Genomic DNA, 15,838 nt, shown 5'->3' with positions numbered 1-15,838 from the left:
TTTTCCTTTCAACATAGTTCCTTATGTTCCCTACACTATTTAAAATACATGTAGCAATTTAATGCCTGCACTCACCTGGATGCATAGGTGGGGTTGGGGATAGGGTTGAGATTGAGAGAGAGTAAAAATTAAAGGTATTTTTTTGAAACCCAAGCTTATTTCTCCATTATCTAATAAGGTAACAACAGTTCCACCTAGTGGTATCTACCTCAAAATACAGACGCAGAGCTCCCTATCACCTACAGGTATTTACTGTCAACTGGAGTTACCAGTGATCCCATCAGAATTTAAGATCTTTAAACGACTGTCTTATTGAATGTTTTCACGTATGTAGAGTATATCTTGCTAGATCAAATAAAGGAACAAAAAGCCCTTATGTTATTAATACTACAAATTGTATTCACATTCAAAATGACACGTTAAGTGCTGATATGTCCATAACTGCTCAATTTTGCATTCTTTGGTTAAGTTTCCCATATTACAGAAAACAAAACCACAGCAAAATAGCCATGGCTGTATTTGCAAATAGTGATACTTCTTTCCAGATGCCTCATTTTTCTTGAAATTGGTTTTAATGTGGCAGCAAAATTAGAAAAAGTTTGCAAGATGTATTTTTTACAAAATTATTTTTGTGAGGGAAGATTTGTTAAAGAAAGACTCCTATTTTTCTTAGCATCTTTTAATGTAAAATAGAAATTGACTAACAAGAGTTTCAAACTATAGTTCTGTGTATGATTTATCAGTTGTTTTGGTTACTATGGTGATTATGTTTTAATTTAGCATTAATTTTTTTTTTTTGCTGAAGTCTTAGTATTTTAATTTTCTAATCCTTCCATGTTGAATCATTCCTTTTGCCCAAGATCTCTCACACAGTGTTATGAACCACTGTCCAGATCTATGGTTGGACACGTGAAAAAGAAAGAATACTTCTGCTCTTATCTTGGTGTTAGGTATAATTATTTCTATACAGTTCTGCTTATTTTTGAGGTTCAGATAAGGTGTTGAACTTCTTGAGGGATAATACAAATTTAATTCTCTTCCATTCACCAATTATTAACAGCTGAAAGGATTCAAAGTATTTTTAAAAATATTTTTTGAAAATATATTTATTTGAGAGAGAGAGCATGTGCACGCAAGAGCAAGCAGAGGGAGAGAGAGAAGCAGACTTCCTGCTGAACAGGGAGCCAGATGTGGAGCTCCATCCCAGGACTCTGGGATCACGACCTGAGCTGAAGGCGGGGCTTAATGGACTGAGCCACCCAAGCATCCCTAAAGGATTCAAAGTATTAATTGCATTGTGGTTTTTTTTTTAATTTTTTAAATTTATTTATGATAGTCACACAGAGAGAGAGAGGCAGAGACACAGGCAGAGGGAGAAGGCAGAGGGAGAAGCAGGCTCCATGCACCGGGAGCCCGACGTGGGATTCGATCCCGGGTCTCCAGGATCGCGCCCTGGGCCAAAGGCAGGCGCTAAACCGCTGCGCCACCGAGGGATCCCCTGCATTGTGTTTTTAAACCACAGTCTGTTTAGTAGTCAGCTGTCGGTGATCTAAACATATATTATTCCCATAATCTAGAGCAGAAGTGTCTGACAAAAATAAGGCAAGCTACACGTGTTATTTTAAATTTTCTATGAGCTACATTAAAAAGGGTAGAAAAAGTGAAATTAATTTTAATAACATCTAGTACATCCAAATTCTCATCATTTGAATATGAAACCAGTGTAAGTATTCTTAATGTGATATTTTACACTTTTTGATACTGTGTCTTTGAAATCTGGTATATATTGTACATTTTTAGCCCATCTCCCTTCAACTAGCCACATCTTAAGAGCTATAAAGCTAGTATGTGTACCCTACTACACAGAGGTTTTGGAGCTACAGTCTCTTCCTTTTTCTTATTGAATGTTTTCAGTTGAATGCTAGACCACTGGTTTCTTTGTTTTGTTTTTTTTTTCTTTTTTTGAAATTTTCTTATTTTTAATTATGCATCCTTATCAGAAATATACTTTTGAGAACTTCTAATATTTTCTTTCTAGACTCCATCTGGGAGATCATGTAGTATCCTGCTAGTTCTGAAACATCAGGAACTTTTTCTTTTTTTCTCTGCTACTCCATATTAAGAATTAGCCACCCCGTTAGTGTTGGTGAGTGTTTAAAACTTGCCAGTACTTGTTCCTATGATTTATTCTTTTTTTCCCCACATATCTCAGATGTATTAGTTTCCTTTATTCATTACCTCAAGACCTTGCTTGTTTCGTTTTACTGTCTTAGTCTAACAAGACGCTGAACCAGCAGCAGAAATGAAAGGCTGAAAAGTAGACAAGTGATTTCATCAACCTTCCTCTAAGTCCTTGGCCAATATTTTCTGATACATGACAGGACATTAGCTGAGTTGATACTGATCTTTTCTACTAAGAAACTAATGTGACTTTTGTTTTATGGTAAAAAAAAAAAAAAAAAAAAAAAAACTTCACAAGTTCCTTCTTACCTCTGGCACTAAAGCTGTTTTCTCTCACTTGCTTTTCACAGAGAGCTGTATGTGCACACGTGTGCACGGTATATATGGTCATACATACATAGAATTATTGTATCATTCATTTAGCATAAACCAAGCAACCAAATCAGCTACTCACTTTGGTGTAAATTGATGAAGTTCCTTATCTGCTGGGTAAAAAAGGTTTCAGTTTAGTTAAATAAAACCGTCTACTTTTTTTTTCTTTAATTAGGCTCCATGCCCATCGTGGAGCCCAGTGTGGGGCTTGACCTCACTATCCTGAGATCAAGACCTGAGCTGAGACCAAGAAAGATGCTTAATCAACTGAACCACCCAGGCGCCCCAAATAAAATCATTTACTTTTGATGTTACTTAACATCAAATACCACTAACGTGGTATTTAATTAACTCTTCAGTTAAATTATTTTCTATTTAGTATCTATGATGTGTTACTTGTCACTTTTGCTGGTGAGAGTTTTAGTTGGTAATAGAGCATTCATTTTCTTTGTTTTTAATGGAACTGCCTTTAGGTTACTTTCCGCACCAGAATCTATCATTGCAACATCAACAGTCAGGGAGTCATCTGTCTGGACATCCTTAAAGACAACTGGAGTCCTGCTTTGACTATTTCAAAGGTTTTGCTGTCGATTTGTTCTCTTTTGACAGATTGCAACCCTGGTAAGCAAATCTTTATTAACACATACCGTGGGGCTACAGAAACCAGTGTGTTTTTGTGGTTGCTTAACTGTGGATTTGAGAAAGTAAATGCTATTAGTGGAAAGATCAGCGTAAATCATTTTGCAAGGAAATTATCAATGCCATTTCATTTAGAATAGACCAGAAGTTTCACAATAACTTTTGGTTTATTAATGGTGTGCTGCCTATAATTATTTTCTTTCTGTCACTGATGGATTTTTTTTTCTTAATAATGTAGCTGTACAAAGCATGTTTGACAAGAATAAAGCAATGACTGGCACCAGTGTTTCCTTTTCTTGCACCTTCCATGCTACCATGTGCTTTAAAGCAGCCACTTAGTAATGAAGGGCTTCTTAGTCTCCTTTCTCTCTTGGATTACAGTTAGTTGTCTTAGGGGTAGTAATAACGGATATTAAAATGATAGCTGATGAGTTGGACCAGATTATGACATATAACCTCAGAGATAAACTCATTAATACATAATTCCTAACATTTTCAAGAGATGCATACTTGCCACATAGTAACCTGTATAGTTGACTTGAAAAGTGATGTTTAGGTCTGAGATTTTGCATATGTTACCTTACTAAGTGGTCATTTTTTAAAGAAGCTGAATTACCTTTTCTATATATTGGACTAATCACCAAAGGCTTTTTTTAATATCTTAAGCCCAAGAGAGAAAACAGAATTATAAGGAGTGGTGAGACCACTCTAAATGGACTTAATAGGGAAGGTTCTTCAAGATATATTAAGTGAAAGAGCAAGGCACTGGAAAAATGTACATATGCATAACAATATTTTAAATGCTTGTGAATGTGCATAATATCTAGATAGAAATGCTGTAAACTCTATTGCAAGATTTGGGTTTTTATTTAAAAATTACAGTTTTAAACATCCATAAGCAGGGAGACCTATAATCACCATGCATGCTTTCATAGCTGAATAAAATGCCAAGAATATTAGTATTAAAGGCACACATTTTTTTAAAAAAAAACTCAAATTTATTAAGTCAACATGCATTTTTTAGTTAAAAGGGCTTTTCTAATTTGAATATTAGAATATTTATGTTGAGCATTTTAGTCTTGAAAATTCAGCCATTATATATCAAGGTGCTCCTAAAAAATTAGTGTTTCGATTTAATAGACTAGTTAAGCTGTAACTTGAAGACGCCATCTAATCTCTTACTGTTGTTTCTGCCTTTCCAGCGGATCCTCTGGTTGGAAGCATAGCCACTCAGTATTTGACCAACAGAGCAGAACATGACAGGATAGCCAGACAGTGGACCAAGAGATACGCCACATAATTCACAGAATTTGTATGCGGTGTGAAGGAGCAGAAGGCCCCTTCCCACTGTGCTGCAAATCTTTATAGCCTTTACAATACGGACTTCTGTGTATATGTTATACTGATTCTACTCTCTGCTTTTATCCTTTGGAGACTGGGAGACTCCCCAAAAAAGGTAAATGCTATCAAGAGTAGAACTTTGTAGCTGTAGATTAGTTATGTTTAAAACGCCTACTTGCAAGTCTTGCTTCTTTGGGATATCAAAATGTATTTTGTGATGTACTAAGGATACTGGTCCTGAAGTCTACCAAATATTATAGTGCATTTTAGCCTAATTCATTATCTGTATGAAGTTATAAAAGTAGCTGTAGATGACTAGGAATTATGTCATTTGTATTAAACCCAGATCTATTTCTGAGTATGTGGTTCATGCTGTTGTGAAAAATGTTTTACCTTTTACCTTTGTCAGTTTGTAATGAGAGGATTTCCTTTTACCCTTTGTAGCTCAGAGAGCACCTGATGTATCATCTCAAACACAATAAACATGCTCCTGAAGGCATAGTTTCCTGTCGTAATATTTTAAGTCAACCTTGTTAGAGGGTGTGTCTGAGATGATTGTTGATGAAATAAAAATGCGGATATGAAGATTGACTATTAAGGACCAGTACAAATAAATGAATTGTTAAATTGAAAACATTTGAATTCGTGTTAAATGTGTAGAGTTTTCTTTTCCTTAAAGTACTAATGAGAGAATATAATGAGCTTAAGTATGTAAAACTGGATTTTAAGTCATTGATCTCAAAACACATAATGCTTTATGTCGATAAGATGATATTTGAGCAAAAGATAATACGAAATTGTGACTCATTCGGGCATCTGGTATTAACTTACAGAACATTTTGTTTCCTGATTGGTGATGTCCATCCACCATTAGACCATATTGTCAAATAACTTTAATCTGGTAGTGCTTCTGGTGTCATTGGTATATTTTTTACTTTACTTCTAATTGTGGTCTTGAGTTTTCGTGGTGTGTGGTGTGCATTACCATTCTTATTATGGCACTTGGCCAGCAGATACCTAGAGGCAGAGTTGAACACAAAAACCATTGTCTGCCCTGAAGGTAGAATAGAATTCTGGATTATTGTGCAGATGCAACATTTATTTCTCATTTGAAAAAATAACGGAATTTTAAGGGTTTTACAGCTTCTTTTGGTGTTAAGGGTTTTACAGCTTCTTTTTGGTTACAATGATCAAATATGAGACTAGGAGTTAAAATTACTTTGCTGTATTCAGGTTTGGTAAACAGTATAAATGTGCTTATTTTTTTTCATGACTACGATAATTATTGAGGTAATTCTCTCTGGTCAAGCAGCCAAGATTGTGGAATGCAGTGCAGATGTCTTCAGTAGTCCTAAACATGGAACCTAGAGTACCATCTTAAAACTTACAGAATTGGAGTTACTAGTATAAAAATACATTGCTTCAAGCTAAAGTAAAACATTTATAGTTGCATCTACTCTCACTGAGAATAGTGGGCCTCCTACTTGAGTACTTGTCAACAGAAGTCTTAAATCAGAATAAAAATAAAGTTATATTTATATGTATTTTTCACTCCTTCCTTCCTCCCACTCCAACCCCCAATCTCCATATTACAAAAGGAACAACACTAAACAAATGGGTAGTATTTCGAAGACTTGAGGCTTAGGTCTATAAAAACCTCAGAGCCTTGACTATTTTAGGTGGTAATCATCTATACTGGAGTTCAAGTCAGTGTGATGACAGTAGGGACCTTTTATGTAATCTGTGTGCATTTCTGTGCAGGTGAGCTGTAGACTGTTGTTTTTTTCCCCACTTCCAATATGTAGATTCTGCATCCTAGAGTAATGAGCATCTCTCTTGATGCTAGAAGAGCTTTCATCATAATGAATATTAGGGTGTTGGAGATGCTATCATTAGACTTCCTCTATCTCCCTAATTAGTACCACCATCCTTTTTTGCTACTTGTAGGCTATACCCCAAACTCACTTGGGACAGAGAAGAGGGAGCTGGTTACTTAAAAGTGTTTGTGGCTCTTTCACAAACTACCTTTTTTTTTTTTTTTTTTTTTGTACTCCAAATGCTTTATTGTTCTGTTGAGATGTTTACAAATACTGAAAGTCACCCAGCCTGGGGCCCAGCAGCCACGGCCCAGTGGTGGGCAGGGAGGTGGGCTTAGTGTTAAGGCGTGAAGGGCCAAGGCCAGGCAGCTGGTGGCCTGGTCCTCTGCTCTCCATTTCTGTCACCCTTCTGATGCTGAAGGGAGGGCAGCCACACCTCAGGATCCTCTCCCTCTGCTGCCTCCTCTCCTGCTCAGGTTCTCCCTGGAGTGTCTGAGCAGCCGTCCAACCCTGTTAGAAACCCAGCCTGTACAGAACCCGTGTAGCCGCCGTTCCCATCAGCTCCCCTCCTCTTCCAGTCTCTTGACTGGTAGCCTTAAATAAGACACTGTAACTTCTTTGAATTTTAGTTTACTCATATATGAAACAAAAATTGAATTTGATTATTTCCTTATTCTCTATTTCCTTATTCTCTATACTGAGCCCTCAGACTCAGTAGTTCTAATCCTATTACATTTGTTACCCTTTTTCTCTCTCTTTTAGGACCTGGCACAATTTCAAATAGACTGAAAACTAAAAATTGTCATTTGGTTTCTTACCATTAGGTTCCCTTAAAATCCTGAAATTCTTTTTACCTTGTTTCCTATTTCTGAAAAACCATAGATCCATTTTTCAGTTACATAGGTATTCATCTATGAATACTACAAATAGGGTGTGTTTTCCCCCCTTGAAACTTTGCCCTGGATGTAATTTGTGATATTTCAGAACCTCAACTTTTTTCTTACCCATTCAGAACAAATTTTGCAAGTGAAAGTCCGAACGTAACTTTATGAGTATTCAAGAGTCATCATGGCACTGTGCATCGCATTGAGCCTGCAGTGTTTTAATTATGGTCATGTGGCCTCAGGAGCCATATAGTGCGCCACTACATGCCAGGCACTGCTGAGTTACTGATGCACCGTGTCTCTTACTGACTATCCCCTGCAGAGCTTTAGGAGAGGAGACCCTGACCATCTTTGGTTGACAGAGTGAAACTGATGCATACACAGGTTAAATAACTTGCCCAGGTAGGTTACACAAGCCAGTATGATGGGGAAGGTATAGTCTCCAGTCTTCACCAAGTTGGGGTTTGTAACATCACAGTTAGTACTGATTATATATGTGTGCATATGTGACAGCAGACATAGGTAGATTGATAACTCCTGAAAATTACTCTATCGGATAAAGTGCAGTTTGCATTTTAGTAGCATTTTAAATTGTTTTAAAGTCTCAAATGTAACTTACAGAATAAGGCTTTATTAATTGATCCCAGTGAATATGAGATACATTTTCTGCCTTAGGTATTTGTCATGGGAATACTTTAAACATCCCTAATTTCCCTTTGTTAATTGGAAAAATGAGTTTAAATGATGTTATCTTAAATTTTTTTAACTATATGTACGTAACCACAACAGGAAATTTATATTGATAAATATGTGTCAAGCATTTAATGACCATCTTTTTCAAGCTAACGAGATGTAACTTATATAGACATTGCCTTTTTTCTTTCTTTAAAGCAGGAAATCTTAAGGAATCCCAGGGATAAAAAAAATTGTGTAGGCATTTGTGGTTTGACCCTGAAAGTTCCTGTAAGAACTTTGCAGTGTTGGACTTTGAGTCAGCCCACTGATTTGTCCAGGTGTATTGTGACAATACAAGAATGAATTGTAAAATTTAAAAGTCCGTTTCAGTCCTATGACTTCATGTATTAACATGTGTTATAGTTATGTTAATGCAGTGCATTAACACATTTTCCGTTGAATTTATATGGTGGTCTTTGGACAGAATTATGGCATGATGTGAAAACATTATTTTTATAAAACCGCTGCAGATTGTTTTAAGAGGCTGAGATAATGGGTCTACAGTAATCACATTACAGTTAGTGTTCTTTATTTTAGATGAGTAGAATATATAAATAGATTTGTTGCACGTCTAAATAAATTACTAAGTTTTTTCAGGTAATTCCCAAATAAAAAATAATTCATAATTGCATTTTGATAAATAGGCATTATTTGAAACATCAGTTTCATGTAAGTAATTTGTCAACTTTTTTTTGGATAAAGTTCTTCAGTGATATTTACATAGGCCTTTCAAAATGGTTATAAAATGAATTTCTTAAGAAAAAGAATTTCTGAGACTGGTCTGTAAACCAGATTGCCAGCAGTGATGGGTAGTGTTAAAGCCTCGTCAGACAGAGCCAACCTTGTTAACTAGAAATGAAGAGTGATCCTCTAAGGTGGAGGCGTATTACCACACCTATCCTCACTTTTCTCTTTTTCTCCGTGTTGCACTCCATAAACTCATAGGCACTTCTCTGAGGGGAATATCCTGGATTTTGAGTGGTGTTTCTTGTTTAGTTTGCCATCTGCTATGCTCTCAGCTTCTTGTGGTTCCAGTAGTTCATATGACTAGAAGCCCTCGGTGATTTTTAAGTGATAGTATCCTGTGAGTAAGACCAAACCTTCAGAAGCTAAGTTTGAAAATTTAAAAAAAAAAAAAAAAAGGCAAGAGATGACCCAGATTCAGTCACATGGACAGTGTGGACAACCTGTGACGGTATTTATTGTTAATTAGTTGTCTGTGAGAAGGGAGTGAGTTGACCCTGATGAGGAGCAGGGCTCTGGGTCCTAGACCTGGGTATATTCAGAAATAAACAGAACTATGGCGTAGCAAAGGGAATTGGTCAACAAGCCTAGACATTACCAGTGAGTGTATCTGGAGGTACTTAAATTCACGTTAAATCTCCACAGCCAGGTTGCCTTTTTGAAATCCATCCAGTAAGGCTAAAGCCGATTATGCCAGTCTACCCAACAAAAAACATTAAAAGCAGTTTTTTTCCCCCTAAATCCTCCAATCTCTAAAGTTTATCTCAAGTCCGGATCTTTCCATGAAACCTTTCTATTTCACTGTCGTGTACTTTTTAGTCTGTTTCTCTTGAGACACCATGTGCACAAACATCAGATATAATAAAAAGGATTCAAGCCTGTGGTATATTTCCAAGTTGCCAGCAGCAAGCCAGGTGCCTTTCTCGGCAAGGATCCTTTTCTCCTTTTCTTTTTTTCTACAGGAGTGGGTAGGTAGTGGTTGGTTATGCCGTAGAACCCCTTAGCTGACCTCCAGGTCATTCATTCTACGCGTTTTTAGCGCTTGCTAATGGAAGATCCTTTCAAACACCGTGATGCGTAGAGATGAAGACATTGTCACATCCTTAAATAGTTTATCATTTTCTTGTCTGGATAAGATTTTCCCCTCCTCTTAGCAGAGGAGAAAACATCTTTGCTAATGTGTATCCATTTTCTGTTGAATGAGAAATTGAACAGATGTCCCTGCTGATTTAGTTATGAAAATATTAGTATAATAATTTGGTAAGTTTTACTCAACCTATAGGATATTAAACATCCTTCATACTATTTGATGCTTTTAAAATAATTACTGTCTTTCAAACTACTCTTAGTAACCAGCGTCTGTGGTATGCATTTTGGCATCTTACTACATTCAGCTTTATACCTTACACATATTTCTGGAGGATAATGTCTCTACTCCTTGTCTCTGTATCTCAGCCTAATACCTAACATGAATTATGTTTGCTGAATGAATTAATATTATAGGTATAAGTCTTTTCTGGAAGGTTATCCAGAGACCATATGAAGCAAATCAGTCATGTCGTCTTTAATTCCCTATCATCCTATTCAGTGCTTAATATCTAGTAGGTGTTGGATTAGGTCGTGTTCACTTGAAATAATCTGAAGTAGCAATGGGTTTTTCCCATAACCTACTTGATGTCTAGTTGTTTGAAATGGAGAATGAAATCAATCTGGTAATTTTCAAAGTCCTTAAAGATCCCCAAATGCATTTTGTCTTACAGAGTTTGCATAATTTTCCATTGTCATTACTTTCTTGAATGGATGTATTTCTCCTATCCCATTTAATTGGCAAAAAGAAAAAAAAAACACAAAGGAATAGGTGTATTTGCTTACAGTATTCTTCTAGAAAAATCTAAGAGGAAAATGAAAAGGTACAGCCTTTGAAAAAAATCTATGTTAACAGAACTATTTCAGGGAAAAGGAACTAGTGTGCTCTCGAGTAGTACGGGGGGCGGGAGGCGGTCCTTGAGGACTGTTGAAGTTGGCTACTTGAAACACTGTCTCTGTCTCATTTATTTTTCTTCCCCACTTGTAGCTTCTGTGAGAAAGGGGATAGGATAAAGAATCAGAGAAGCTGGTTTGTGTTTTTCTGTATTGCTCCCTATTAGTCCTGCATCAAGAGATAGAATTGAAAGGTGAGTGAGAGGAAGCTCCCTAATTCCAGAAACGTCATTCCAGCAACTTCTCATTCATTGTAACATGAGTAGTTCATAGATGAGCTGAGTAGGCTCGGGTAGGCTGGCTGCTTGTCACTCCAGGCCCACCTCAGACCAAGAGGGGAGAAAGGCAAACCTGTGGAGAAGTGGGTTCCTGAGACGTATTGGCACCGTGAGAAATGCCGACAATTGTGGGGCCAAGGGCTTAAGGAAAATTAGATTCCCCAGTAGCTGAAATTGTTTTGACAGGTCTTTATATAAACATTTCACATTTTCATCTACAGCGTGATGGAGAAAAGTAATTAGGAACACAAGGCAGTGAGGGAATAAAGCTGTATGTCGAGGTGTCCCTGGCACCCCTTCCCTGATTCCCTCATCGTGTTTCCAGAGCACTTTCACCCTCTGCTGAACTCTCTGACCACTCCACTCCCAGTGGGAAAAGTCATTTTAAATATACATGTGAGGTGTTCTTTTTCTTTTTCTCTTTTTCTTTTTCTTTTCTTTCCTTTTTTTTCTTTTCCTTCCTTTTTTTTTTTTAAGGATTTTATTTGCTGCGGGGGCGGGGGGGGGGAGAAAGTGGGAGGTGGAGCACAAGGGAAGAGAGACCCGGAGTCTTAAGCAGACTCCGCACTGAGCATGGAGCCTGACGTGGGGCTCAATTCCAGGACCCTGAGGTCACGACCTGAGCCCAGACCAAGAGTCAGATGCTCGACCGACTGAGCCACCCAGATGCCCTAAGATGATGTTCTTTTTAATGACACACTTTATTCGTGCTTGTGTGTCATCCTTCTTGATCCTGAGCCCCTAGAAATCAAGGATCCAGTTCACTTAGTAGGTTACTAGTTATGTACTCTCCTCAATGTTGTTGAGGGTGTTTAGGGTTAGCAGCGAACATAGTGTGTGAAAGCCCCTGTCCTTATGGTGTTACTTGCCAGTGTCGACCCTGCCGTGAGAGCCTGGCCACGGCACGCAAAACACCGGCGAGGGCCGGGGGAGGTGGAGAACGGTGGGAGACTAGGAAGGGGGCGGCAGACGAGGTCAGGACTGTGACAGCGGGCCCGACCACATAGGGTCCTGCAGACCCCTGAAGGGAGGAGGAGTAGGACCACTGTGAGGAGTAGTCTAGGACACGAAGCCTTTGGAAGGTGTTCTGTTGGGATCCCTGAGTACTGGGACGGCGGATAATTGGAGAATTGGTGGTGAGGCGGGGGACAGGGTAAAGGACAGCGATGGCTTCTCGCTGGGTGGCGTCGGGGCGCCAGTGATAGCAGGTGGTGACATGTGATCCGAGGCTGGCTGACGGCAGGGCTAACGAGACTGATGATGCCTTTAACCCTGTGGTGTGCAAAAGGAATCCGCGTTGGCACCGACGCAGATTGGGAGGCCGGAGTCGCTGGAGTCGACTAGGATGAGGGACCCCAGGTGGAGCAGCCTGGGCAGAGTCGCGAGCTCAGTTTTGACTAGTGACGTTTGCAGTGCCTGTGCAGTGGGCGAATGGGGGTGTCAGCATTCAGGACTGGTCGTGGGCCTTGGGGTGCCGTGAGGCCCCAGGGGACCCTCCAGGACACATGCTGCCAGAGGAGGAGGAGGCCTGGGCGCAGCGACGCCCCGGAGCCGAGGAGGTGAGGCATCAGCCGGGCGCCCAGGAAGGAGCCATCCGGGAAAGGAAAACCCCCCCCAGCGCATGGGTGCCTGGAAAGGAAGTGAGCCCCTCAGAGGGGCAGGGGTGACCGGGGTCCGCCACGGTCGAGAGGTTGGATGAGCACCGAAGGGTCCACCTCCCTCAGCGGCTGCCGGGCTGCGGTGGCCGCAGCGCTGGAGTGGGGAGGACAGAAGCTGGACGGGGGAGCGGGGCCCCTGGGGACACCCGACGGTTCTGCGGCCCCGGGTAGGGGCACACCCGCAGGTGGCACGGTTGTCCTTTGCAGGGGACTCCAGCGTCGCCAGCCTCGGTCCCAGGAGGGCGCAGGAGAGGCTGCCGGGCCAGAGGGCGGCGCGGCTGGAGCCTCCCTGGCTTTTAGCCTCGTGAACCAGGGGGGTTAGTGCCTGAGGCCCGGGCCTGGCCCCCGGGGCGTGTGTTTGCGGGATGCCTCGTGCCCTGCACGATCGGTGCGCGACCAAGTGGTCACTATTGTCTGGATGGGCCTCTAGCTTCATGGCTACGTGTTGGGGACGACGCAGTGAAGATCCCAGCGGCGCTCGGAAAGGCTCGTCTCTCGGTCAAGCGGGGCCAGCAGCCGTTGGCCGGTGTCCGCCTCGAGCACCTTCTGTTCTCTTCCCTCCGAGCGCTTCTCCTCGTGTCACTGGAGCATCTGCCGCGGCGCCGGGTGTAACCCCACGAAGTTCGGGGCTTCCTGAGAGCGAGCAGGTCTGTAAGTGCAGGAAGCCGACCTGGGTGTCGGGACAGCTCCCCACGGTCCGGCGGGGACGGGCCGTCCTGGCGAGCACCGCGCATGGACGCCCAGGCGATGCGCACACGGGACCAGTGAAATGGTTCGTCAGGGTCCTTGCCCGCCCCTCGCGGATTCTGGGACCCCGGGCGGCTTTGTGGATGTGAAGGGCAGAGAAGGACTAGTGGTGCCCGCTCCGATTAGCCGGACTCCCACCCTGGGCCCGTGGGAAGGCGCCCCCAGTTCAGCCTTCGGGCCTTCGGGCCCACCTCGCCCGGGGAGTCGGGAGGACCCTCGAGGCGCAGGCCTCATTTCGGGAGCCGCGGGCCGGTGACCTTGGGACCAGGCCCCACCGTCTACTGCGCTTTGCCCTCCCTGCTACGGTCCTGACCTCCAGCTCCCCGAGGCTCCCAAGGAGGAAGGGGGGCCTGGCTGGCTTACTTGCCCCGGAAACCCAGCCACAGGCGTGCCTCCTCTCTGGTTCAACCACTTAACTGTACTTGCTCAAGAGTTAACAGATGCAAGTGAACCCCCCCCCCAATGAGTGATGCGGGGATGGGGGGGACCCTACCCAGAGGCACCGTGACCGTAGCACCGTTAAACCCAGCCGCGCTTAGGATCTGACATTAGATGGGACGTGGCTCTTCTTTCCCAAGTGAATAGTGTCCTTGAGGATATTTCGCATCTACCCCGGGCTACTAGTTGCTGTTTCCCCTTATTTCTGAAGGACGCGCTTTGTGTTCTGTCCTTCCCAGTTCTACTCTCTCTTCATGTGCTTCATTAACTGATTTCTTTCAAGGAGGCTCCACACCCCGTGCCTAGTCCCTTGTGGGGCTTGAACTCACAACCCTGAGAGCCAAGACCTGAGCTGGGATCAGGAGTCGGATGCTTACCCTGACTGCGCCCCCCACCCAGGCGCCCCCCCCCCCCGTTCTCTTAATCTATCCGTGTTTAACAACTGAGCTGGCCGCATGCCCCCGTCCTTATCCTGCTCTCGGCCCCGCGGTTATTGGGGTCTGGAGGAGCCTTCTGAGGTGTCGGGCAAGGGGCCCCGGTGTGTCCCTTAGCCCCACCCCAGGTCCTCCCCGAGGATGCCCCTTACGGGGACACCCCCAGGCCCCTGGACTGGTGAGAGTGGTCGCCCGGAGTGCACGAAGGGGGTGCCGAGTCCCTTGCGCCCCGCCCCTCCCCGTCAGGGCAGCAGCGTGCTCCGGCTCAGCACCACCGTGCATGCACTTGCTGGGCCCCCGGAGCCCTGCTGCCCACCCCCACGTCAGGGCAGCAGCGTGCTCCGGCTCAGCACCACTGTGCATGCACCTGCCAGGCCCCCAGAGCCCTGCTGCCCCCACCCCCTGCCCCCCCCCCCCCCCCCGGCAGCGGGTCGAGCATCCCTCACACGGTCGCCCGGAGGAACAGCCATCCCGGCCCCCTGACAGCCCTTCCTGATCCTCTTGCTCCTCAAGGCTCTGCTCGCAGGACCACAACTCTGATGCTCTGACATTTTTATAATTTATTTTACAACTAGCGGCTCGGAGTGTTGATGCACGTGACCTTGTCGCGGGCCGCGTTTCGTTTCGAGCTTTAGAAAATGGATTGCTTAGGATACGTGGCTGGGCACCCCAGGATTTTAGATCCGAACTGATATCCTTGGTGCTTCAAGACAGATGGTGCTTGCTTCTGTGCCTAAGAGCATTTGGCAGTACTGAGCCTGCGCCTTCTGTTCAGTCCAGAATAATTCAGCGATGAGTGGGCAACTTTGTACTTTTTTTTTAAGAATTTATTTTTTTATTTTTTTAATTTTTTGTCGAATTTGAATATTTGGAAGTGTTTCAGCTCACAGATTAAGCAGGAGCGCCTTCCTAAGATGACATTGCAGGTGTAGGGAGGTACAGGACCGGGGTAGGTGCTGCGTATGGGTTTGGCATATGGCACCCTTTGTTTTTATTTTCATTACCGTGATATGTTTCCAGGAAGATTAACGAGTATTTGGCCACAATTAAACACGGGTGTCTCGAACTTTTGCAGATTCAGGTTAACTGCTAGCTGGACTAATGTTGGTCAAGATCAGAAGGGGAGCTTCCCAAATGGGAAGGAGGTTTAAAGGAGCAGAGGTGCCCGGATGCACTGTATCGCCTGGTTACCACCTCTTCGGGCACCTGCGAAGACGGCAACGTTTCCTCCTTGAAGGCCTGGCTGGGGGACCCAGGGAGAAGCACCTCTGACTCCCTGTATTTTGATACTTGGAATTAGAAATCGTGTATTCCTCTTGGTGCGCAGCTTGTGAGAGAGCCTTCTCGGTGATTAGCTAGGGAGGTACTTTTTCTCTTTGTGTGTTTTCAAAGTAGCATTTATGTGACCGTGTGGTTATCCTCTGGGGACACTGGGTGTTAATTCTAGGAGGCCCGAAGCCCACAGGTGACACTCCGGAGGGGATCCCTGAAGAAGAGTAGCGAAGGCGCCCCTATCCTGCGCTTGGCTGTGGCTCCTGGGTTGATGCAGAACCACGTGGTTGACCTAGGAGAGGAGACTGCACTGTGCAG

General features: G+C 43.2%; 1 protein-coding gene across 3 annotated transcripts in view; it reads left to right on the top strand.

Moving 5' to 3' along the window:
• The window catches only part of UBE2E3 (ubiquitin conjugating enzyme E2 E3), an 85,302-nt gene extending 80,268 nt beyond the window's left edge, over nucleotides 1-5,034 (top strand). For all 3 annotated transcript variants that reach the window (XM_055308574.1, XM_055308575.1, XM_055308576.1), the window contains 2 exons: nucleotides 3,027-3,174; nucleotides 4,395-5,034. In XM_055308574.1, coding sequence (XP_055164549.1) covers nucleotides 3,027-3,174; nucleotides 4,395-4,492 — 246 coding nt within the window. In that variant the 3' untranslated portion in view covers nucleotides 4,493-5,034. The remainder of the gene's footprint in view (nucleotides 1-3,026; nucleotides 3,175-4,394) is intronic.
• The last annotated feature ends 10,804 nt before the right edge of the window (nucleotides 5,035-15,838 follow it).

This window comes from Nyctereutes procyonoides, unplaced genomic scaffold (assembly GCF_905146905.1).
Source record: "Nyctereutes procyonoides isolate TBG_1078 unplaced genomic scaffold, NYPRO_anot_genome, whole genome shotgun sequence".
In the NCBI taxonomy this organism is placed as follows: Eukaryota; Metazoa; Chordata; class Mammalia; order Carnivora; family Canidae; genus Nyctereutes; species Nyctereutes procyonoides.
Note: the sequence above shows the minus strand (reverse complement) of the source record. Positions and strands in the feature narration are given on the sequence as shown.